This window comes from Schistocerca cancellata, chromosome 10, assembly GCF_023864275.1.
Source record: "Schistocerca cancellata isolate TAMUIC-IGC-003103 chromosome 10, iqSchCanc2.1, whole genome shotgun sequence".
In the NCBI taxonomy this organism is placed as follows: Eukaryota; Metazoa; Arthropoda; class Insecta; order Orthoptera; family Acrididae; genus Schistocerca; species Schistocerca cancellata.
This window is the reverse complement of record NC_064635.1, coordinates 227,221,628-227,245,515: the sequence shown is the minus strand read 5'-3', so window position 1 is coordinate 227,245,515 and position 23,888 is coordinate 227,221,628. Positions and strand designations below refer to the sequence as shown.

General features: G+C 44.9%; 1 protein-coding gene across 1 annotated transcript in view; it reads right to left on the bottom strand.

Moving 5' to 3' along the window:
- The window catches only part of LOC126106437 (arylalkylamine N-acetyltransferase 1-like), a 113,296-nt gene that overhangs the window by 2,358 nt on the left and 87,050 nt on the right, over positions 1–23,888 (bottom strand). The window contains exons 3-4 of the mRNA XM_049912717.1: positions 20,451–20,617; positions 14,529–14,653 (exon numbers count right to left, since the gene is read on the bottom strand). Of these exons, the coding sequence (XP_049768674.1) occupies positions 14,529–14,653; positions 20,451–20,617 (292 nt within the window). The remainder of the gene's footprint in view (positions 1–14,528; positions 14,654–20,450; positions 20,618–23,888) is intronic.

Below are 23,888 nucleotides of genomic sequence, written 5' to 3'. Positions count from 1 at the left end.
AATGTAATCACAAAAAAATGGCTCTGAGCACTATGGGATTTAACATCTATGGTCATCAGTGCCCTAGAACTTAGAACTACTTAAACCTAACTAACCTAAGGACATCACACAACACCCAGCCATCACGAGGCAGAGAAAATCCCTGACCCCGCCGAGAATCGAACCCGGGAACCCGGGCGCGGGAAGCGAGAACGCTACCGCACGACCACGAGCTGCGGGCATGTAATCACATTTCAGTTCTAGTATAACATATTTGTCCGATGAATACCCGTTTATCATCTGCATTTCTTCTTGGTGTAGCAGTTTTAATGGACAGTAGTGTACATTGTCACGATCAAGCGCCTTTTTTCTGCACAACCGATACAGAAAATATGAATAAAGGTTCTCAAACTACAGAAAATGATCATAAGGATAATAATCAAAAACATTAAACGAACAAATACTACAAACAACAGTTTGAGACACTGTGGATTTTGCAACAGTGAGCCAAGCGATAATGCCTACCTGCTTAAAATACATCGCTACATCTACACTGAAGCGCCAAAAAAGGAGGTATAGGCATGCTTATAGAAATTTGGAGATATGTAAACGGTCAGAATACGGTGCTACGGGCAGAATCGCCTATAAAAGTGTCTGGCGCAGTTTTTAGATCGATCGCTGCTGCTACAGTGGCAGGTTATCAAGATTTAAGTGAGTTTAATGTTACCCTCGGCGCACGATCGACGGGACACAGCATCTCCGAGCTAGCGATGAAGTGGGGATTATTCCGTTCGACCATTTCACGTGTGTGCTATGGATATCAGTAATCCGGCAAAACATCAAATCTCCGACATCGCTGCGGCCGGAAAAAGATCCTGCAAGAACGGGACCTACGACTACTGAAGAGATTCGTTCAAGGTGACATTAGTTCAAACTTACCGCAAATTTCTGCAGATTGAAATGGTGGACCATCAACAAGTGCCACCGTGCGAAACATTCTACGAAACACTGGGCTTTCGGAGCCGAAGATGCACTCATGTACACTTGATGACTGCACAACACAAAGCGTTACGCCTCGCCTGCGCCCATCAGTACCAACATTGGGCTGTTGATGAGTGGAAACATGTTGCCTGGCCGGACGTGTCTCGTTTCATATCGTATAGAGCAGACGGACGTGTATGGTTATGGAGACAACCTCACGAATCCATGGACCCTGCATGTCGGCACAGAACTGTTCAAGTTGGTGGAGGCTCTGTAATGGTGTGGAGCGTGTGCAGTTGCATTGATATGGGACCCCTGATACGTTTAGATATGACTCTGACAGGTGACAGGTACGTAAGCATCCTGCCTGATCACCTGCATCCATTCATGTCCAGTGTGCATTCCGACGGAGTTCGGCAATTCAAGCAGGACACTGCGACACCCCATACGTCGAGAATTGCTACAGAGTGGCTCCTGGAACAGCCTTCTGAGTTTAAACACTTCCGCTGGCCATCAATCTGCCCAGACATGAACATTATTGGGCATATCTGCGGTGCCTTGCAACGTGCTTCAGAAGAGATCTCCACACCCTCGTACTCTTATGGATTTATGGATAGCCCTGCAGAATTTATGGTGTCAATTCCCTGCAGCACTTCTTCAGACATTAGTCGAGTGTTGCGGTACTTCTACGTGCTCGCGGGGGCTCTGCATCTACACCACTACTCAGCAATTCATAATTAAGTGCTTGGCAGAGGGTTTATCGAAACACCGTCCAGCTATTTCTTTGCCATTTCACTTTCACATGGTGCATAGGAACAACAAAGACTGAAATCTTTCCGTTTGTGCTCCGATTTTATTATGATGATCGTTTCTCCATATGAAGGTGTGGTTTCGTCCAGGGATCGCGATGCCAGACCAAGTTCGCCAACACGAATCGACACTACAACATTAGCGAGGACTCGATGCAGTCCACAACGAGTGATGGAAGACAGTCGGAAGACCAGCCCTCCCTCTCAGTATAGCAGCGCCCCCACACTGAGGTCAATATAGTGCCGAACATGCAGTCTGTGACCTCACCTGAAGAAGCCAATAACTAAGGTGTAGGACAGACGAATTGTTAAAGTTTCTGATGACATTGTACTCTCGTAAATGTTGCATGTTGTACTTCAAGAGAACACTTTGTTAATTAGTGCATAAAGTGAAGCTTTATAGTCAGTGACAGTTATAAATTGTCCAGTTCTCCTGTGGCAAAGGAATGTGTCAGAGTTAAGGGGGACAGGATGTCAAACGGGCCGACTTGGGCAGGAGAGGCACCACAGGACATTTTAATTTCCACTGTCTACATGTTTACAAATAAATTCATAAAACTTCAACAGCATGACCAGGAAGGATTCAGGATTCATACTCATAGCAGTGGAAGCTCAAAAACGTAACAAAACAACATTTATTTTACATGTGAAATTTCATCATATTTTCACTTACTACTGGCTGCATTTATTGCTATAGGTGCACTTTTCTTCCTAAGTAAGAGAGATTCTTCGATGACTTTTGCACAGCATACAAACCGTAGTTACAGGTGGATGAAACTGTAGAAGTTATTTAATTTGTTAAAAAATGAATGAACTGTTACATTTTAAACTTCATGTTTAGAAAAAGTTCAAGTTTTATAGTTAATTATCTCAATTTTTTCCACAGTTTTTCAGTAGATTTGGAAAATTCTAGAGTTTCATAGACCTGTAACTAGTGTTTGTATGCTATGAAAAATTCATCGAAGAATCTCTCTTACTTAGGAAGAAAAGTGTACCTATAGCAACAAATGCAGCCATTAATAAGTGAAATATGATGAAATTTCACATGTAAAAAAACGTATTTTGCTACGTTTTTGAACTTCCACTGCGATGAGTGTGAGTCCTCAATCCTTCCTGGTCGTGCTGGCAAAGTTTTATGAATTTATTTGTAAAAGTATGACCAAGTCGGCCCGTTTGATATCCTACACCCCCCCCCCCCCTTTTAGTAATCTTTTTATCACTTACATAATCAAGTGAACTAATATTTCCTTATGTGCCACCTCACTGAGCAATGAAAAACCACAGTTATGGCTAGACAAAAGTAGTTTCGTTTGGTCATTACAGTAGGTGGGCGCCAACAAAATATTTTCACACTGTGAGGAGGAAGTTGGTGACTAAAATTTCAAGAGAAGATCCTGCCACCAAAAAAGCCTTTGTTTCAGTAATTGCCACCCCGGTCCGTGTCTCCCTCATCTCGAATAATACATAGCGCGCTGACCTCCTTTAACGTTTTCGGTGTACCCCGTCAATCCCATCTGACGCGGATTCCAAACCGGACAGCAATATTCCAGAAGACGGCAGACAAGCGAAGTGTAAGCAGTCTCTTTAGTAGACCTGTTGCATTTTCTAACTTTTCTGCCAATAAATCGTCATTGGTTTGCTTTCCTCACAACATTATCTAAAAAATCAAATGGCTCTGAGCACTATGGGACTTAACTGCTGTGGTCATTAGTCCCCTAGAACTTAGAACTACTTAAACCTAACTAACCTAAGGACATCACACACATCCATGCCCGAGGCAGGATTCGAACCTGCGACCATAGCGGTCACGCGGTTCCAGACTGTAGCGCCTAGAACCGCACGGCCACTCCGGTCGGCTCAACATTATCTACGTGATCCAATTTATGTTATTCTTAATAGTAATCTTCAAGTATTTACATAAATTTAAGGCCTTATTAGGTTTGTGTGATATATCGTGTAACCGAAATTTAGCGGAATCGTTTTAGTATTCATATGGACAACTTCACACAATTTTTATTATTTTAGTCAGTTGCCACTTTTTGTACCATACAGATATTTTGCCGATTTTCCAATTGATCTGATGACTTTACAAGATAGCAAATGACAGCATCATATGCACACAAACTAAGAGGGCTGCTTAGATTGTCTAGTAAATAGTTTATGTACCGGGTGATCAAAAAGTCAGTATAAATTGAAAACTGAATCAATCACGGAATAATGTAGATAGAGAAGTGCAAATTGACAAACATGCCTGGAATGGCATGGGGTTTTATTAGAACCAAAAAAATACAAAAGTTCAAAAAATGTCAGACAGATGGTGCTTCAACTGATCAGAATAGCAATAATTAGCATAACAAAGTAAGACGAAGGAAACATGATGTTCTTTACAGGAAATGCTCAATATGTCCACCATCATTCCTCAACAATAGCTGTAGTCGAGGAATAATGTGAACAGCACTGTAAAGCATGTCCGGAGTTACGGTGAGGCATTGGCGTCGGATGTTGTCTTTCAGCATCCCTAGAGATGTCGGTCGATCACGATACACTTGCGACTTCAGGTAACCCCAAAGCCAATAATCGCACGGACTGAGGTCTGGGGACCTGGGAGGCCAAGCATGACGAAAGTGGCGGCTGAGCACACGATCATCACCAACCGACGGGCGCAAGAGATCTTTCACGCGTCTAGCAATATGGGGTGGAGCGCCATCCTGTATAAACATCGTACGTTCCAGCAGGTGTTTATCAGTCAGGCTGGGGATGATGCGATTCTGTAACATATCGGCGTACCTCTCACCCGTCATGGTAGCACTTTTGCTGTCCAGCGCCATCTGTCGGACATTTTGTGAACTTTTTTTTTGTTCTAATAAAACCCCATGTCATTCCAAGCATGTGTGTAAATTTATACCTCCATATCTACATTATTCCGTGATTTATTAAGTTCTTAAATTTATACTGAATTTTTGATCACCCGGTAGATCAGGAACCGCAGAGAGTCTGTATCACTTCCTTGGGGAACGCCATATGTTTCTTCTGTTTTACCGGATAACTTTCCATCAGCTGCTACGGACTGTGGTCTTTGTAACAGGAAATCACCAATCCAGTCGCACAACTGCGACAATACTCTACAGGACCGCAGTTTGGTTAGACGTGACTTGTGAGGAACGGTTTCAAAACCTTCTGGAAATGTAGAAATATGGAATCAATTTGACACCACCTGTCCATGGCATTCATTATTTCATGGCAATTAAGTGCTAGTAGTGCACAAATGACGTGTTGGTCCACCTTTGGAACGCATTATAGCAGCAATTCTGTGGGACATGGATTCACCAAGTCCTTCGTACATTTCCTGGAGGTAAGTGGAACCAGAAGTCTACGCACTGGTCAGGCAATTCCCGCAACTTACCAGCCAGTAGTTTCAAGGCGTGGAACTGGTGTCCGATACCACGTGCGCCCCATAACCCGGATCATGGTGTGCATGGGCACGTCTGTCGACCATGTGGAATAAGAAACGTGTGCCGAGCCAGGTGCAGCTGCTGACGGATTTCCAGTGTGGGCTTTAATTATAGTATGGCAGCGAAACTTGGTAGATATGTTTTTACGGAATGGAAAACTTTAGTTCCAGTTGTGGCCACCGGCTGCAAATCTGGCGCTGTACATTGTTCCTATGACGGTATGACATCCGGTATTGCAGAACACCGGTCATCCTATGGAATACAACAAGACGGAGATTCTGGCTTACACGTCCAGTTATTAGGATAGTTTTATAAAGGAAGCTGTTGAAATCAAACTATCAAGGAACCTTATTAAGAGAGATGGTGGATTTTGTTTAAATGCTGCTTGGAATCGGGCTCTGTCTCTCATAAAAATCAGAGGGACAGATTTAGTACTACCTCACCTGTTGATTAATAGTAACTATCGATATTTCTGATGTTGGTTATCTTTGTTTGTGTTGAGACTTTTTCTGTGTGTGGTATCTTCCTTGTTTCTCCTCTGTGAACCGCGGTATTAAATTTTGCTTGCACATTTTTCCTTCCTTGCATTTGCGCCTTGAGAATGGCAGGGTGTGCTCCTGTCTAAATATCGGCGGTGTTCGACGACGCCAGCCGGCAGCAAACCCGTAAGTTATGTCAACATTCAGTTCGCCGGGAAAAGTTAAGGTCTCACATCCACGCTGTCATCTGACGAGCCATAGCTTGAGTGAGCAGTATGGCTATCGAGAAGAGAGACCACGCGCTGTGCTGAAGCTGTTTTATGTGAATGGCAGTAATTGCACTGCTGCACTGAGACAGTATAGCTGACTAAAAGGTCTGACAAGATGCCCGATGTCATTAACTGGTGAAAGGAACATGTTAATGAAATTTGGAAACCCAGTTGGGCTTCGTGTGGCACCTATCCCGGTGGAAGTTACTGACGAGGTAGCTGTTGCTGTATCTGACCATGCAGCACGTGTCATCCATAGTGCTTGTGTTCCCATAGAGACACGAGAATTGTCCATCCAATGGTCAACAGTACGGAAAGTTTTGTGGTTTATTTTACTCTGGTACCCGTACAAGATCCAGATGGTACAGCAACGGAAACCTCATGATCCGCATCAACGATCTGAATTTGATCTTCGGTTTATGGTGTCGACTGAAGTTGATGTCATGTGGCCAGCCAATATTCTGTGGAGTGACGAGGGACATTTTACACTACAAGAAGGTGTGACTGCACTGACCTGCTGAATTTGAGGCACTGTTAATCCGCTTGTTTTGCACGAAGAGCCACTGCACTCGCTGTACGTGACTGTGTGGTGTGGACTCTCGGTCCGTTCATCCGTCAAGAGAAAAGCAGAGCACCTTTCAGGTGTACCATGACGCCTGCACGCTATCGAGACCTCCTCGTACAGCATGTGATTTCTGCTTTGAAAACGCGTAACTGTGTCGAAACCACTGTTAGGGTATACGAGCAATCGCACAAATCTAAAGGTTGTCAATTCGACTAAATACCTAGGGATTACAATTACGAGCAACTTAAATTGGAAAGACCACATAGATAACACTGTAGGGAAGGCGAAACAAAGACTGCGCTTTGTTGGTAGAACACTTAGAAGATGCGACAAACCCACTAAAGAGACAGCCTACATTACACTTGTCCGTCCTCTGCTGGAATATTGCAGCGCGGTGTGGGATCCTTACCAGGTGGGCAGCCAGTTTTGTGTTATCGCGCAATAGGGGTGAGAGTGTCACTGATATGATACGAGAGTTGGGGTGGCAGTCACTGAAACAAAGGCGGTATTCTTTGCGGCGAGATCTATTTACGAAATTTCAATCACCAACTTTGTCTTCCGAATGTGAAAATATTTCGTTGACACCCACCTACTTAGGGAGAAATGATCACCATAATAAAATAAGAGAAATAAGAGCTCGAATGGAATGATTTAGGTGTTCCTTTTTCCCATGCGCCATTCGAGAGTGGAATGGTAGAGAAGTAGTATCAAAATGGTTCGATGAACCCTCTGCCAGGCACTTAAGTGTGAATTGCAGAGTAACCATGTAGATGTAGATGTAAATGCAAGATGGGGAAACACTTCATGTCGTCCGCCCAATAAGTGATCTACTGAATGCAACTTTTCACAAAAGTGTTATCTATAGGCGTTTTCCAGATTCATGGCCTGCAAGGTCGTCTGATATGAATCCATGTGGCTTTTCGTTCTGGGGTATCTAAAAGAAAGGGTTTACCAGGGACACGTTCAGTTTGTACCAGATCTGAAGGCCGGCCTACAGAAACACATTACTCAGATGCCACCGGAACTGCAGCGGGCAACTGTTGATTACGTCGATACAGCATCTTCTCGACGTCTCCGTTGCTCATACTGAACAAATCGTGTAAGTGGTGGTTAATAATAAAATCAACATTATGACTTTCTCACTTGTTTGACCTTTCCTGTCCACCTGCTGTTGCTAATTCGCTGCATATGAAAACATTTCTGAACATGTTTCTTGCATTCACGGCGTCAGATTTGAACCTGGTGGACGAAAACTGAACTAATTTGTTTTCAGGTTAAATCGGTTCCACATTAACGCATTAGAATACCTACCGAGTCTCTCGACCATACGATATTTACAGCGCATACTGGTCCTCTGTGAGTAGCTGCACCTTAAATGTATAACCACCTGGTGCAACGAGGCGTCACGTTTCCATTGATCCACGATCCAACGTCGATGATCCCATGTCCACCGCAATTGCAATTGTCAATGTCATTGGCTTCAAGTGGAGACGTGTATTGGTCATTGCTGCAGAGTCCCGTATCAACAGTTGAGCTGAAATTTGTGTTGTGGAACAGTAGCGCCTGAGGCAGCATTTCACCCTGTCCTCAGGTCTGCTACAGAACTCCGTTCAGCCTGCTTTATAGAGTGGCCAAACTTCCACTCCCATGTTCTATGATGAGAACTGGGTGACCAACAAATTCCCGGCTACCTGTGGTTTTACCAACTTTGATCCACTTGCCACTGATGCTCGCGAGAGTAGCATGCGATCAGCTGACCAGTTTCGCCATTTCAGAGATGGTCGTTCCAAAGTGACTAGCATGACAATCTCCCATTTACGAAAATGACAAAAGCTGAAGAAATGAATTAAAATTTGTGCTATGGACAAGACTTGAAACCAGGTCTCTTGCTCTCTACACAGAAGAGTTAGACATTACACCACCATAGTAGTATATTTGGCAATGCTGTACGGGCTATCTACTCCAATGCCCTCCCTAACACAGACTTCATTTCATGCTTTCAGTCTATATTCCCCTTCTTGTTCTCGGGAGGATTGGAGTTTGAGTTAAGGAGGCCATTGGGCTGGGGTAGTTAATGCTGCTCCGTCAAATGTTCTGCTGCGATTGTGTTATCGCTAACACAACTGCCTTAGTAAGCAGGAGACTCAGGTGCAAGTCCTGGCTAATGCACATATTTTATGTTCATTTCTTCAGCTTCTGTCATAATCGTAGATAAAGTTGAGACTCATATGTTGCAAGGAAAATTTAATTGTATAAAAGCTCCCTTTTGTTAAATTTGTTATATCAATGAATTCTCTCATTCACTGCCCATAGTCGCTAAAATGACTTCCCATTCTCCCTATACATTGTCAAGAAATAGCGTTTTGTAGAGCCCTTGGGCTAGTGACCAATTGTATACCTTACTGTAACTACCCTGCGTACATGATCCAAGTGTGAATATTACAAACTTCCTCTAGCTTAGGCCGATCAAACAAATTGACTGGTTCTTTTTCCATTTCATCTGGTCAACGGCGCACCTTAACAGGCTTATGGAGGCATCTTGTAGGAGGTTCATGGATGGTTGATGAGAAAACTCTAAAAACATGCTTTTCTGTAACGAAAACCGAGCCGCAGATTCCAAGACTGCCACGCACAGCAAGTGGCTGAAAGTTTTACGACATATATATAAGATCCCCATCTCGGATAATCTTGAAAATTTTCTTGATATCCCTATCCGTATCCGAGATACAGAGGTTTCTAAGTTACCATAGTTGGTTGACTGGTTGATCTGGGTTAGGGAACCAAACAGCGAGGTCATCGGTTCCATCGGATTAGAGAAGGATAGAGAAGAAAGTCGGCCTTGCCCTTTCAAAGGAACCATCCCGGCATTTAGGAAAATCACGGAAAACACAAATCAGGATCGCTGGACTCGGGTTTCAATCGCCGTCCTCCCGAATGCGTGTCCATGTGGTAACGACTGCTCCACCTCGCTCATTGGTTACCGTAGTTATACACGTAAAATACGCTCGCTAGTAAAATTCTGTGTGAGTTGAAAATGTGGTTTATAGAGCGACGTAGCGCGGAAAAATATACTGCAAAGTACATCTGAAGGTTCTGGCAACCCCATACTGTAGTAATGAAGGACAAAAAATCCGGTATAAGGTGTAAGGTGTAAATTATATAATTTTGCTTTATTTCAATTTCACGCAAGTATGTCAGCAATATTTTATTAACCCATGAAGTTCTTTTCATATCAGTGACTTGCCCTACTCTAGCAGGGAAAGGAAAGAAACCAGTGTAAAACTGCTCCCACTGGAGCAAAAAAAAAAGAAGGCGAATATGCTTCTGTTTATGAAAAGACTCTGACTGAAAAGTGGCGTACCATTTAGGTCATCTGACTTCCTCAAACCTTAAAACTTTTGCTAAAAATTTTGAGATGCGATCATATTCGCTAATTTTTGGGCTGCGAGAGGAGACAGTGGCAAAGGAAAGAGACAGAAAAGTAACAAATACTGAAAAATACTACACAGTGAATGTGGTACGGGAAGAGCGAGTGAGACAACGGCAGAGTGAGAGAAAGAATGGGACACAATGCCAATGGAACACAGTTGACAGTGACAGAATAGTGCCAGGATAAGAGTGAAGGAGACAGTGCCAGTCAGACAGGAGTTAAGAGCAGGAGAAACTAAAAGTGGTCGAGAGACGGTAACAATGAAAGACAAAGTGTATGACAGTGACAAGGGACGGTGACAGTCACAAGAGACAGCAGCAGTGCGAAGGAATGAATGAAATAGTAGCAGTAAGATAGAGACAGTTAAAGTGAACGAAGGAGTCTGTGGTTGTGAGACAGGAGACAGTGACTTTAAGAGAGACGCAAAGAGACAACGACAATAAGTTGGGCTGAATGAGTGAGTGAGCATGGGCAGGTGGGAGTGGATGAGATGAGAGAGTTATAGCGATGGACTAGTTCATGTAAGCGAGTTACATTTAGGGGAGCCTGTGAAAGTCAGAAGTGAGTTACGTATCAAAAGACCGTGAATATATACACATGCCAAAATTTTTGGGAACGTTTTTAAAAGATGCTGAGGAAGGTAGAATGAGGCATCCTGTACCCCACTTTTCATTCGGAGTCTTTTAATAAACAGGAGCACATTCGCCTTTTTATTCCCTTCAACAGGAGCATTTTTGCACCTTACGTTTACATTACACGGTCTTTAGCAACTCGACTGTATAGTGACCAAAATCTTTATGTTTATATTACATGATCTCTGGAAAGGAAAATAAAATTGAGGACTTGTTTCATGAGAAAATCAATTTGGCTGTATTAAATGGAAAGGTACCAGAGAGCAGTCGTGATACTGTGCAGGGCTTAAGAAAATATGCATGCATGTTCAGAAAATCTAGAAAACCTTGAATGACTGGAGATAGGACGTTCATATTCGCAGGACATGTACATTAGTATGTTCTGCAGAAATGATTAGCGTTTCAGTCACCTGGGTTCAGCACGTGTCCTGTTGCCTAGTGGGCACAGGTCCGCCATAGCCCTGATAACTTGTTCCATGCGTGATAGCTTCGACACGTATAAGGCGCGAATGGCGTCCTGTGGTACAGCCATCCATGTTGCACTCATCCGGTTCCAAAGTTCATCTATGGTGGTTGGCATTGGATCACAGTGCTGCAGCTGATGCTTCAGCACGTTCCACATATTTTCAATTGGCCACAAGTCTGGTGATCTGGCAGGCCAAGGCAGAAGGGTGACATCTTTGACACCAAGATGGCATATATTCGTGCAGCAACGTGTGGTCGTGCATTGTCTCGCTGAGAAATGGCGTCTGGGGTGTTGTGCAGGAAGGGTAGGTCGCACTGGAGACGCACCAACTGCGGTTTGTGGCTGTACCCAGTTGGACCCTTACCCAGTTGGACCCTGAGTTGGCGCTGTATGTCTTGTGCGAATGCAGGCACTGTGATGCTGCTCCTCCTGTCCGTAGGGAACCAAAATGCGGCCATCATTTTCAAACAACCGGAACCTCGATTCATCCGAACACACTGTCTGATCTCGTGCCTCTGCCCAGAGACGTCGTTCCATACACCATCGCCGTCTAACATGTTTCTGCACATTCGTCAAAGGTAGACGGAGAAGTGGACGACGCGCACGTAACCCATGCCGTAATAAACGGCGACGGACTGTCGCCCCTGATTGTGTAAGATGTGTTGCGCTGTTGTACTTTAGCGCCAGAGGCAAGGAGGATGCAGGTCTGTCCTGAAATGCCATTCGGAAGAGGTGGTCTGTGTGGTGTGACTTGACCCATCACGACCTGTTCTACGAGCTTCCGTGAACCATTCTGCACACACTCGTTACACTGCCGAAACACTTTGTCCCACAAGAGCAGCAATTTCCCGGATGGATGCATCACATTCTATCATGCTAATAACGCACCCTCTTTGAAACTCACTGGTTTGATGATACGGTTCGCGCATACGTTGAACGTCTGCTCAAGTCACTCTGGTCCATTACCTTCTATTTATACCCACAACGAGAGGCGCAGGCACATTTTATCGGTAGGTTGCGTTGCGCCTCGATATCGATGTTGGCTTTGAACCCGTGGGCCAACATGGTTCAAATGCTAATCGTTCCTGCAGAACATACCAATGTACGAGGTGCATTCAAGTTCTAAGGCCTCCGATTTTTTTTTCTAATTTCAGGTGAGTAGGGAGCATGAGGAATCACTTTAAAGTTGTTATCACGAAGAAACTGTTGCGTAACGTTAGCTCGATGTGCGGGTGCGTTGTCTTGGTGAAACAGCACACGCGCAGCCCTTCCCGGACGTTTTTGTTGCAGTGCAGGAAGGAATTTGTTCTTCAAAGCATTTTCGTAGGATGCACCTGTTACCGTAGTTCCCTTTGGAACGCAATGGGTAAAGATTACGCCCTCGCTGTCCCAGAACATGGACACCATCATTTTTTGAGCACTGGCGGTTACCCGAAATTTTTTTGGTGGCGGTGAATCTGTGTGCTTCCATTGAGCTGACTGGCGCTTTGTTTCTGGGTTGAAAAATGGCATCCACGTCTCATCCATTGTCACAACCCACGAAAAGAAAGTCCCATTCGTGCTGTCGTTGCGCGTCAACATTGCGTGGCAACATGCCACACGGGCAGCCATGTGGTCGTCCGTCAGCATTCGTGGCACCCACCTGCATGACACTTTTCGCATTTTCAGGTCGTCATGCAGGATTGTGTGCACAGACCCCATAAAACCACCAAAACAATTCTCTCCACTTTCTCAGTCACGTCATCAGACCGGCTTGTGCGAGCCCCAGGTTGTTTGGTTTGTTGTCACACGATGTTCTGCCTTCATTAAACTGTCGCACCCACGAACGCACTTTCGACATATCCATATCTCCATCACCACATGTCTCCTTCAACTGTCGATGAATTTCAATTGGTTTGACACAACGCAAATTCAGAAAACGAATGATTGCACGCTGTTCAAGTAAGGAAAACGTCGCCATTATAAGTATTTAAAACAGTTCTCATTCTCGCCGCTGGCGGTAAAATTCCATCTGCCGTACGGTGCTGTCATCTCTGGTACGTATCGACAATGAACGTGGCCTCATTTTAAAACAATGCGCATGTTTCTATCTCTTTCCAGTCCAGAGAAAAAAAATCGGAGGCCTTAGAACTTGAATGCACCTCGTACACGTCCTGTGAATATGAACGTCCTATCTCTAATCGTTCAAGGTGATCTCTTTTTTATGAACATGAATGTAATATGGTGCGAAACGTCGAAAAGTCCTAGTAACATAAGTATGAGCTATAGAGAAAGGCGAGAAATATACAATACGGACGAGACCCGAGTGGGAACAGTAAGAATGAAAGACCAACGGTGTGTCCGTATTTGAAAGGCTATAAACAGGGATGCAATATTTTGTCCTATTGTTCAATCCGTACATCGAAGAAGCAATGATGGAAATCAAGGTTAGTTTCAGAAGTAGGGTTAAAATTCTGGGCGGAAGGATATGGATGACAAAAGCCGATCATTGCTATCATCAATGAAAGTGTGTAAGAGTCTGACTACATGTTGAATGGAATGAACAGTCTCATGAGTACATGCAATGCACTGAGAATAAATCAAAGTAAGATGAAAGGGAGAGAGATATGAGAATAACGAAAAATTTAACATCAGAATCCGAGACTTAAAAAGAGACGAAGTAAAGGAATTCTGCCACCTTGGAGGCAAAGTGAAACACGACGGACGTAGCAAGGCGGATATAAAAATCTCGCTAGCACGAGGAAAGAGGGCTTTTTTGGCCAAAAACTGTCCTCTACTATCGAACGTCACCTTTGTTTCAGGAAGAAATTTCTGCGAATGTTCCTTTGGAGCGTAGAATTGCGATAAAATGACTCACTGTCTTTGGGGAGACCGAAAAACAAAGGAATCGAAGGATTTCAAAATGGCTCAAATGACTCTGATCATTTTGGGACTTAACATCTGAGGTCATCAGTCCTCTAGAACTTACACCTACTTAAACCTAACTAACCTAAGGACATCACACAGGATTCGAACCTTCGACCATAGCGGTCGCGCGATTCCAGACTGCAGCGGCTAGAACCGCACGGCCACAGCGGCCGGCGAAGGGTTTCAGATGTGGTCCTACACAAGAATGTTAAAAATTAGGTGAACCAATAAGATAAGGAATGAAGAGGTTGTCCGCAGAATCAACCAGAAAATGACTGACCAGAAGAAGGCACAGAATGACAAAATTTGTATTAAGACATGAACTTCCACGGTACTAGAGGGAGCTGTAGAGGGCAAAAATCGTAGGGGAAGATAGGGATTGTAATACATCCAGCAAATGATTGACGTCTCTGGGTGAAAGTGCTATTCTGTGATGAAGAGGTTGGTTTTGGTTGGTCTATGTGAGCTTTGCAGCGCCAGTGTGTAGTGGTTTACACCTTGAGTTGTCTTTGACATGTCTGGGACATCCGCAATATAGTGTGACGCATTTCATGCTTACCTCGTGTGGTCTATGAGAGCCTTGGCGACTCCTCGGCCCCTGGTCGCTGTATCCACAGATACGACCTGGACCTCAACCTGCCGTAGGTCCGCCTCGGGGAACAGGCTGCGCAGCTCCTCCGAGACCTGTAGTCACAGAAAGTGTATCTCAGCTTGACCGAACTCTAGATACACCAGGCGTTAAAAATGTTCTAACTGCGACTGCAACAGGGATTCTACAGTAAGTGCACCTATTTCTATTAGCGATTGAGGACAGTGTACTGAACAACATTACATAAGAATTTACGACATTTGCAGACAAATAATTATACACTACTGGCCATTAAAACTGCTACACCAAGAAGAAATGCAGATGATAAACGGGTATTCATTGGACAATTATATTATACTAGAACTGACATGTGATTACATTGATTGGGTGCATAGATCCTGAGAAATCAGTACCCAGAACAACCACCTCTGGCTGTAATAACGGTATTGATACGCCTGGGCATTGAGTCAAACAGAGCTTGGATGGCGTGTACAGGTACAGCTGCCCATGCAGCTTCAACACGATACCACAGTTCATCAAGAGTAGTGACTGGCGTATTGTGACAACCCAGTAGCTCGGCCACCATTGACCAGACGTTTTCAATTGGTGAGAGATCTGGAGAATGTGCTGGCCAAGGCAGCAGTCGAACATTTTCTGTATCCAGAAAGGCCCGTACAGGACCTGCAACATGCGGGTAAAATGTAGGGTTTCGCAGGGATGGAATGAAGGGTAGAGCTACGGGTCGTAACACATCTGAAATGTAACGTCCACTGTTCAAAGTGCCGTCAATGCGAACAAGAGCTGACCGAGACGTGTAACCAATGGCACCCCATAGCATCATGCCGTGTGACACGCTAGTATGGCGATGACGAATACACGCTTCCAATGTGCGTTCACCGCGATGGCGCTAAACACGGATGCGACCATCGTGATGCTGTAAACAGAACCTGGATTCATCCGAAAAAATGACGTTTTGCCATTCGTGCACCGAGGTCTGTCGTGGAGAACACCATCGCAGGCGCTCCTTTCTGTGATGCGGCATCAAGGGTAACTGCAGCCACGGTCTCCCAGCTGATAGTCCGTGCTGCTGGAAACGTCGTCGAACTGTTCGTACAGATGGTTGTTGTCTCGCAAACGTCCTCATCTGTTGACTCAGGGATCGAGACGTGGCTGCACAATCCGTTACAGCCATGCGGATAAGATGCCTGTCATCTCGACTGCTAGTGATACGAGGCCGTTGGGTTCCAGCACGGCGTTCCGTATTACCCTCTTGAATCCACCGATTCCATATTCTGCTAACAGTCATTGTATCTCGACCAACGCGAGCAGCAATGTCGCGATAAGATAAACCGCAATCGCGATAGACTACAATACGACATTTATCAAAGTCTGAAACGTGATGGTATTCATTTCTCGTCCTTACACGAGGCATCACAACAACGTTTCACCAGGTAACGTCGGTCAACTTTTGTTTGTGTATGAGAGATCGTTTGGAAACTTTCCTCATGTCATCACGTTGTAGGTGTCGCCACCGGCGCCAATCTTGTGTGAATGCTCTGAAAAGCTAATCATTTGCATACCACAGCATCTTCTTCCTGTCGGTTAAATTTCGCGTTTGTAGCACGTCATCTTCGTGGTGTAGCAATTTTAATGGTCAGTAGTGATTACCTTTCGTATGGTTTTTGGTTGAATAGTGTCTCCAAGTACATGCGGCAAGAGTAAGCGATTATCCTAGGCATCAGGTCAGGTGTTGAGGTGTGGACAGGCAGTCTGTGTTGACAGAAGAAGTCCATTTACAATCAGTACTGCCTTTACGATTGTGCAGAAAACATCAGGTCGGAAAGTTTGTGACATGTTTGCAGGGAGATTGTTTCATTCACAGAGAGAGGAAAAAAAACAGCAGACTGATGCATATACATATTAAGGTTCCATATATAAAAGTGTGTACACTTAATACTCTTTACACAAAATATAATTCATTGAACAGAGGAAAAATTAATAAGAAGTACATGCACAATATTTCTTAGCTTTATTGCCTTACAATGCAGGAATAAAGTCACTAATTATTGTGAGGAAGGAATAGCGCCATGCCTGCTGGAAAAATGTGAAGAAATAGGAAATAAATTGGCTGTCAGAAGGACTATTTCAGCATATAGAAAAGTCGGACAACGTTTGGTGAAATAATAAAGAAGAACCTGCATGTTAAAAATGGAAGGAAATGGTGTGCTGGCGTAAGCTGTCGCCAGCGCACCGCTCAGCAAATATGTAGTGCGAAGATCGATAGTAGGCGCTCGATCAATGCGTGCCTGTCACGAGACAGGCCAAAGACAGACTCACAAGCAACCTGCCACCAACGCCCTCTCGACCGCGAGTATTTAGGCCATCGCCACTGACTGGGTGGTGGGGATTGCATCCTTCCACCATCATCCACACCTACAAATCCCTCATCCGTCCTATCCTGTTATGCCAGCGTTGCCTGGATCTCCGCACCCACCCGCTTTTACAAGGCCCTCTAAATCCTCGAACGCCATGCACTCCGCCTTGCCTTCCACATCCGCCTTCCTTCCCCCACACGGCTCCTGTTTGACATTGTCCCCTTCCCTCGCCTCCTCCTGTTCGTCCAACATCTCTGCATCCTTTACATTGTCTGCAGGCTTGATCCCCCCCCAGCTCCTGGTTTCCTCCTTCCTCTCCACCCCCCACCCGTTGCCCCGCCTCTATCGCTGTATCCCTCCCTCTCTCGACCTCCACACCCTCCATGTCCTTCATCAGGGCAATTTCCAGCACCTCCCTCTCCCGGATGATGAACTTCGCGATGACATCTACCCTTCCCTTCAACTATAACCTGGCCTTGTCCCCCCCCCCTCCCCAGGGCCCACTTTTTCCTCTCCCCTCCTTCTCCTAGAGCGGATTTTCCTCCTTCCCCACCCCCTGAGACCCTGCACCCTATCCTCGCCTTTCTCCCTCCCACATCCCTCCCTACCTGGCCCTCTTCAGCGCCCCCCCTGCCCATCTACCCCCTCTCTTCCCCTCCCTCCCTCCCCTCTTCCGTTCTCCCTCATCTCCTTGCGCCTGGCAGATCCTCCATTTTGATCATCGTCAGTGTTGTGTTTAGTGCTGTTTCTCTGTGCTGCGTCGAGAGGTGTGTTTTGTGTGCTGGCCATGTACTTAGCATTAGTGCCAGTGTTTGTCATGTGCTATGCCATCCGTCGTTACTTTTATGCTCCGGTCATACTGCGCCTTGTGTTCTTTGAATCGTCCCAGTGTATGGTTTTTGTGTGCACTACTTTTTTACGCTTTTTATCTCCATTTTACAGTCGCCCCTTTTTTGTCTATTGTCTTCCATGATACTCCCCTGTTTTATATCTATGTTCACCATGTCTTCTACTTTGTTATTTTTAAATGTCTTCTATTGTTTGTTCTTTGTCTTTCAGCTGAAGAGCAGCGCATATGCTGCTGCCAGCCCACACCGATGGGGAATTGAAATACAATAAAAAAACTGAGGGGCCTCAGTCGCTCAGTCAATAGCTCACTGTCTTACTACCTATTTCAGTTGGCATCTGTCAGTTCACATCGCAGGTTGCAACAGTGCACACTGACGAGACTAGTGACCACAATTGTATAATAGCAGGATTACCGATAGTGTCTGCAAGAGGGCTATTTACTGATGAGCTTGTACCACAACACATGGGCTCTATTAAAGTTAAGTAGCAGCTATCTGTTCATGTAAATAAAAAACCATGTTGATCCACGTGTGCATTTGTGTTGTAGAAACAAGATACCAGCCACCCGTGACTCTTGCTTCGCTGGTAAAAGGCTGCACAGTGGCGACGAGGATGGGAGAGTGGCGATGGAGACACTCCAGTGGCGACGACGTCACTACAAAAGGAGTGAGTGAACAGGTGGAAAGAGAACACTATAGGCCTCTATAACGGGGAGCAACTGTCTGATGATGTGTCACAAGAAGAAATGGGCGTCACTGTGGAAGATATAAGTTATCCAGCAGTAGGGCCAGAGCTTAACAGAGCTCTGGAAGGCTTGCTATCAAATAAGGCAGACGATAATAGGTAACAATACCTCCAGAAAGAGGCAACCATACCGTTATTCAATTTAGTATGGAGGATACATGAGATTGGAGACTTACCATCGAACTTCAAGGAGATCCACAAAATCCCAAAGATATCAAAGGCAGATGAATGTGAGAACTATTGCACAATCAGCTTAACAGTATTGCCACAGGATGCCTCAAACCAACTCCCACAGACATCATTTACCCCATCATAGGCATAGCACCACCCACTATCCGCAGACAAGTAGCCGCCGAGATCGAAAGATCAAAACAAAAGAATGATCCCCGACACCCGATGCATATGCACCGAAAACAACGTGTCCGGCTGAAAACCCGCAGGAGTTTCATCGAAATTACTGAAGAGCTCGCCACCGAGCCCGCCGCAAGGCGGCTATCTCTTTGGGAAGAAATGGTGCCACACTCCACAATGGAACTACTTGAGGAGGGATCTGCAGGATTTCAACTACCTTTTACAACTTGGAGGTCATTAAACCGGCTGCGCACTGGAGTAACTGGGTGCAAATCAAACCTATTTAAATGGGGTTACAGTGATGGCGACAGGTGTGAATGCCGAGCAATACAGGACTTGAACCACCTACTGATCTGCCCAGATATGTCTATAACATGCACTAAAGATGATATTTTGAAAGTCAATGACAAAGCAATCTACGTTGCTAATTACTGGGAAGGGAAGATATAATTGGAGCATCCGGACACGGAAGAAGAAGAAGCTTAACAGTTCTTACGTCTAGTTTGCAGATAAGATTACTAAGAGAAGAATGGAAAAGACAACTGAAGATCTTTTCGAGGATGAAAAGTTTGGCTTTAGGAAAGGCGAAGATAGAGACGCAGTTCTGACTTTGTGATCAATAATGAAGGCAAGGCTTAGGACAAATCAAGGCTCCTTCACTGGACTTTGCGAATTAAAAAATGCTTTCGTAACATCCTGCAAGATATTAGAAATCATCCGGAAAATATATACGAGCTGCAGGGAAAGATGAGTAATTCATAATATTCACAGGAATCAAGGGAGAACAATAAGAATGGAAGGTCAAGACAGAAGAGTACCGATTAAAAAGAGTCTAAGGTAGGGATGCAGCCATTTGCGCCTAGTATTCGTTTTGTACATCGAAGGAGCGGTGACAGAAACAAAGTAGTTTCAAGAGTGAGATTAAAATTCGGGCTGAAAAAATATCCGTGGTAATATTCGCCGATGGCATTGCTATCTTCAGTGAAAGTGAGATAAAATTGCAAGACTTGCTGAATGGAATGACCAGTTTAACGAACACAGAATGTGGAATGAGAGTAAAGAAAAGAAAGACCAAAGTCATGAGGAGTAGCAGATGTGAGATTAACAATAAACTAAGCATCAAAATCGGGATTTCAGTTACTTTAGAATGTGTTTGTAATGTTTCCATGCTTTTGTTCTGTATATTATAAATTTGCGTTTTAAATAAAAGAAAGATATTCTGTCAAAGGGCAAGATATGCCTCATAATATAACTTACGTAATAACAAAGAAAACATATTTTAAGGTGACAATGCTAACATGATTTTTCACATTAGGAGAGAGGAAAGAGGAGAAGCCAGGATTAACACTTTGAAACGACCAGAATCAGTGCAATATGCAAATGTAAGACAACATATTGTAGAACGTAGCATCGACCACTGGTGACGCCATTCTCCCAACAGCAGAATGTTTTACGTTGTGGTCATTTGGATGGCGTCTTCGCCGCGGCTCAGCACCTTACTGTTGGCACAGGGAGTGTTCCCGCTGGATGAAGACTCTCGGGGTACAGACAGACCGTCACTTTGTGAACCAACCTGGAGGTCGACAAACGCGATGAGCCTGAGAATCTTGCGGAAGGCAGGGTCCGGACACGCTTCGGCGTTCTTCACGGCCTCCACTTCGAGCCCCGGCTGGTGCAGACGACTGAGGCTGACTCCCAACAAACTCCCGCTCTCCGTGTCCACTGCCTGCAGCGACAGTCCTGCCAAAAAGTCCACCATCACAGCCGTGTTCCATAGATCAAGCTCGCACGCAGCAATAATGGGGATAAAAAGTAAGATTTCTCTGTAGAAACTACATGCACGCCAAGCGTAAAACTTCAAGCTGTTTGGATTTTCACAACTTTTGGGACGTCCAGGAACTTCTCAGATCGGTAACAGGCTGATGCACTGTCATGAAGGAAAAAAAAGACACACTGTCCTACTTTTAACTCAAGGACCTTAACATGAAGTACCTACGAGGTCTGTTCAAAAAATTACGGATCATCGTCCACAAAATTTTTCCTCCATTACCTTTCACTTATTGTGCATGGTCTCCTTCGGAATACTCTTCTCCACAATTGATACGCCGGTCCCAATGCCGTTTCCACTTCGGACGCACTCGTGGTATGCCTCTTATTACACTACCGGGCATTAAAATTGCTACACCAAGAAGAAATGCAGTTGATAAACGGGTATTCATTGGACAAATATATTATACTAGAACTGACATGTGATTACATTTTCACGCAACTTGGGTGCATAGATCCTGAGAAATCAGTACCCAGAACAACCACCTCTGGCTGTAATAACGGTCTTGGTACGCCTGGGCATTGACTCAAACACAGCTTGATTGGCGTGTACAGGTACAGCTGCCCATGCAGATTCAACACGATACCACAGTTCATCCAGAGTAGTGACTGGCGTATTGTGACGAGCCAGTTGCTCGGCCACCATTGACCAGTCGTTTTCAATTTGTGAGAGATCTGGAGAATGTGCTGGCGAGGGCAGCAGTCGAACATTTTCTGTATCCGGAAAGGCCGTACAGAACCTGCAACATGCGGACGTGCATTATCCTGCTGAAATATATGGTTTCGCAGGGATCGAATGAAGAGTAGAGCCACGGGTCGTACCACACCTGAAATGTAACGCCCACTGTTCAAAGTGCCGTCAATGCGAACAAGAGGTGTGCGAGATGTGTAACCAATGGCGCCCCATACCATCACGCCGGGTGATACGCCAGTATGGTGATGACGAATACACGCTACCAATGTGGGTTCACCGTGATGCCTCCAAACACGGATGCGATCATCATGATGCTGTAAACAGATACTGGATTCATCCGCAAAAAAGGTACGCATTTCTCCTCCTTACACGATGCATCACAACAAGGTTTCACCAGGCAACGCCGGTCAGTTGCTGTTTGTGTATGAGAAATCGGTTGGAAACTTTCCTCATGTCAGGACGTGTGAATGCTCTGAAAAGCTAATCATTTGCATATCACAGCATCTTCTCCCTGTCGGTTAAATTTCACGTCTGTAGCCCGTCATCTTCGTGGTGTAGCAATTTTAATGGCCAGTAGTGTATATATCGTGCAAAACGCCGTCTATCGTTGCAAATCTTCGTCCTTTCAAAGGCGTTTTCAACTTTGGAAATTAAAAAAAGTCCGCAGAAGCCACGTCTGGAGAGTATGGACGATGAGGCGGTTTTTGTTCAATAGTCACGCACCAACCAAATAGCGGGTGACTCAGGTCTTGACTCATGAGCCGTGGGACGAACTTAGCGGCAACACGATGCGTTCCAACATGCTGTCAGGATTTCATGACAGGACCCAGCTGGAATGTTACATTTTTATGTAATCCCTCGGACGGTCAGTCTTCGATTGGAGCGTATAATTTCTTTGACGTTCCTGACATGAGCGATGTCGGTAGATGTCGAAGGGCGCCCTGAACGAGGTTCATCATTAACTTCCGTCCGGCGACTTTTAAACTGAAACTTCCAGGCAGATTAAAACTGTGTGCCGGGCCGAGACTCGAACTCGGGACCTTTGCCTTTCGCGGGCAAGTGCTCTACCAGCTGAGCTACCCAAGCACGATTCACGCCCGAGGAGAGCATCTATAAAGTTTTGAAGGTAGGAGACGAGGTACTGGCAGAAGTAAAGCTGTGAGGACGAGGCGTGAGTCGTGCTTGGGTAGCTCGGCTGGTAGAGCACTTGCCCGCGAAAGGCAAAGGTCCCGAGTTCGAGTCTCGGCCCGGCACACAGTTTTAATCTGCCAGGAAGTTTCATATCAGCGCACACTCCTCTGCAGAGTGAAAATCTCATTCTGGACTTTTAAACTGTCTGAACCATTCGAACAGACTCGTACGACTAAAGCACTCATCACCGCAGGCTTCCTGCATCATTTGGTGTGTCCCTGGAAAAGACTTCTGCAGTTTAACGCTGATCAGCTGGCGGATGTGTACCTGTGTTTGTATTGTTTATGAACTCTCTTTATATGGATGCGCTGCGGTTGTTTTACTCTACGATTGGCAGAAAGCTCGTGGCCGTTGTGAGGTTGGCGTCTTTTGTTTAAATGGCGCGACCGACACGCGTTGCTGGCTGTAGAATTTTGAGGATGTGTGTTCAGTAACACCGGCCACAGCGGACTCGGTACCTTCTGTTTGAAATTATATTGCTGCTACTGTTGCGTATTATCTGGATGCTCGAGACCATGGGTTTTCCTGCTTAGCGTTTGGTTTTAGCAAATTAATGATGTAGGTTGTGATTTACCATTGCGTAACTTGATTTTGTTTATGTTTCAGTTTCTCCAATTATATGAGTCATGATGTTACTTAGGTTGGAGTTTTATTGTGGCTTCAATGCTTATTAATGAAGAAAGTGAAGCATTTGGCACTGAACGACTTTGAAATTAGTGAGAGTCAACACCAGGAAGAAAACGCCCATCGCAACAGAACGTATATTTTGTTCTCTACTCAAGTTACCGAGTGAGTTAACTTTCTGTTACTCTTGTGATTACTCTGGTTCGGCACTCGGTTTGCTGAGTGGAGATCAGTATGCCACTGTGGTGTGCGTACTGTAAGACCTTCAGTGCACACACCATCAGATTATTTGACTTGTCGCTCTAACGAAGTAGGCGAGTGCCAGCAATATGTCTCGTGGTCTTATCGTGGCGTGTTTATCTTCTGCCGTTAGGTCAGACGATAGAAATGCCACTTGCACGCTTAGAGTAGCGGATTGACGGTGACCAACTTTAAACAGAACTTGATTAATTATCACACACATTTATTAAAATAATAACAAGTATAAAATTACTTAACTTTGATCTGGATGGTATTTACAATTGACAATCTGAAGTTCCTTTGGTAGTGGTACGTTAATCTTATTCTCACATATATCTCTGACACTTGACAAAAGTGTCTATACATTTATCTTCATGGCTATGTCCAGGAATATGGTAATCTTATTAGGCTCAGACTGAAACTTGACTATAGACT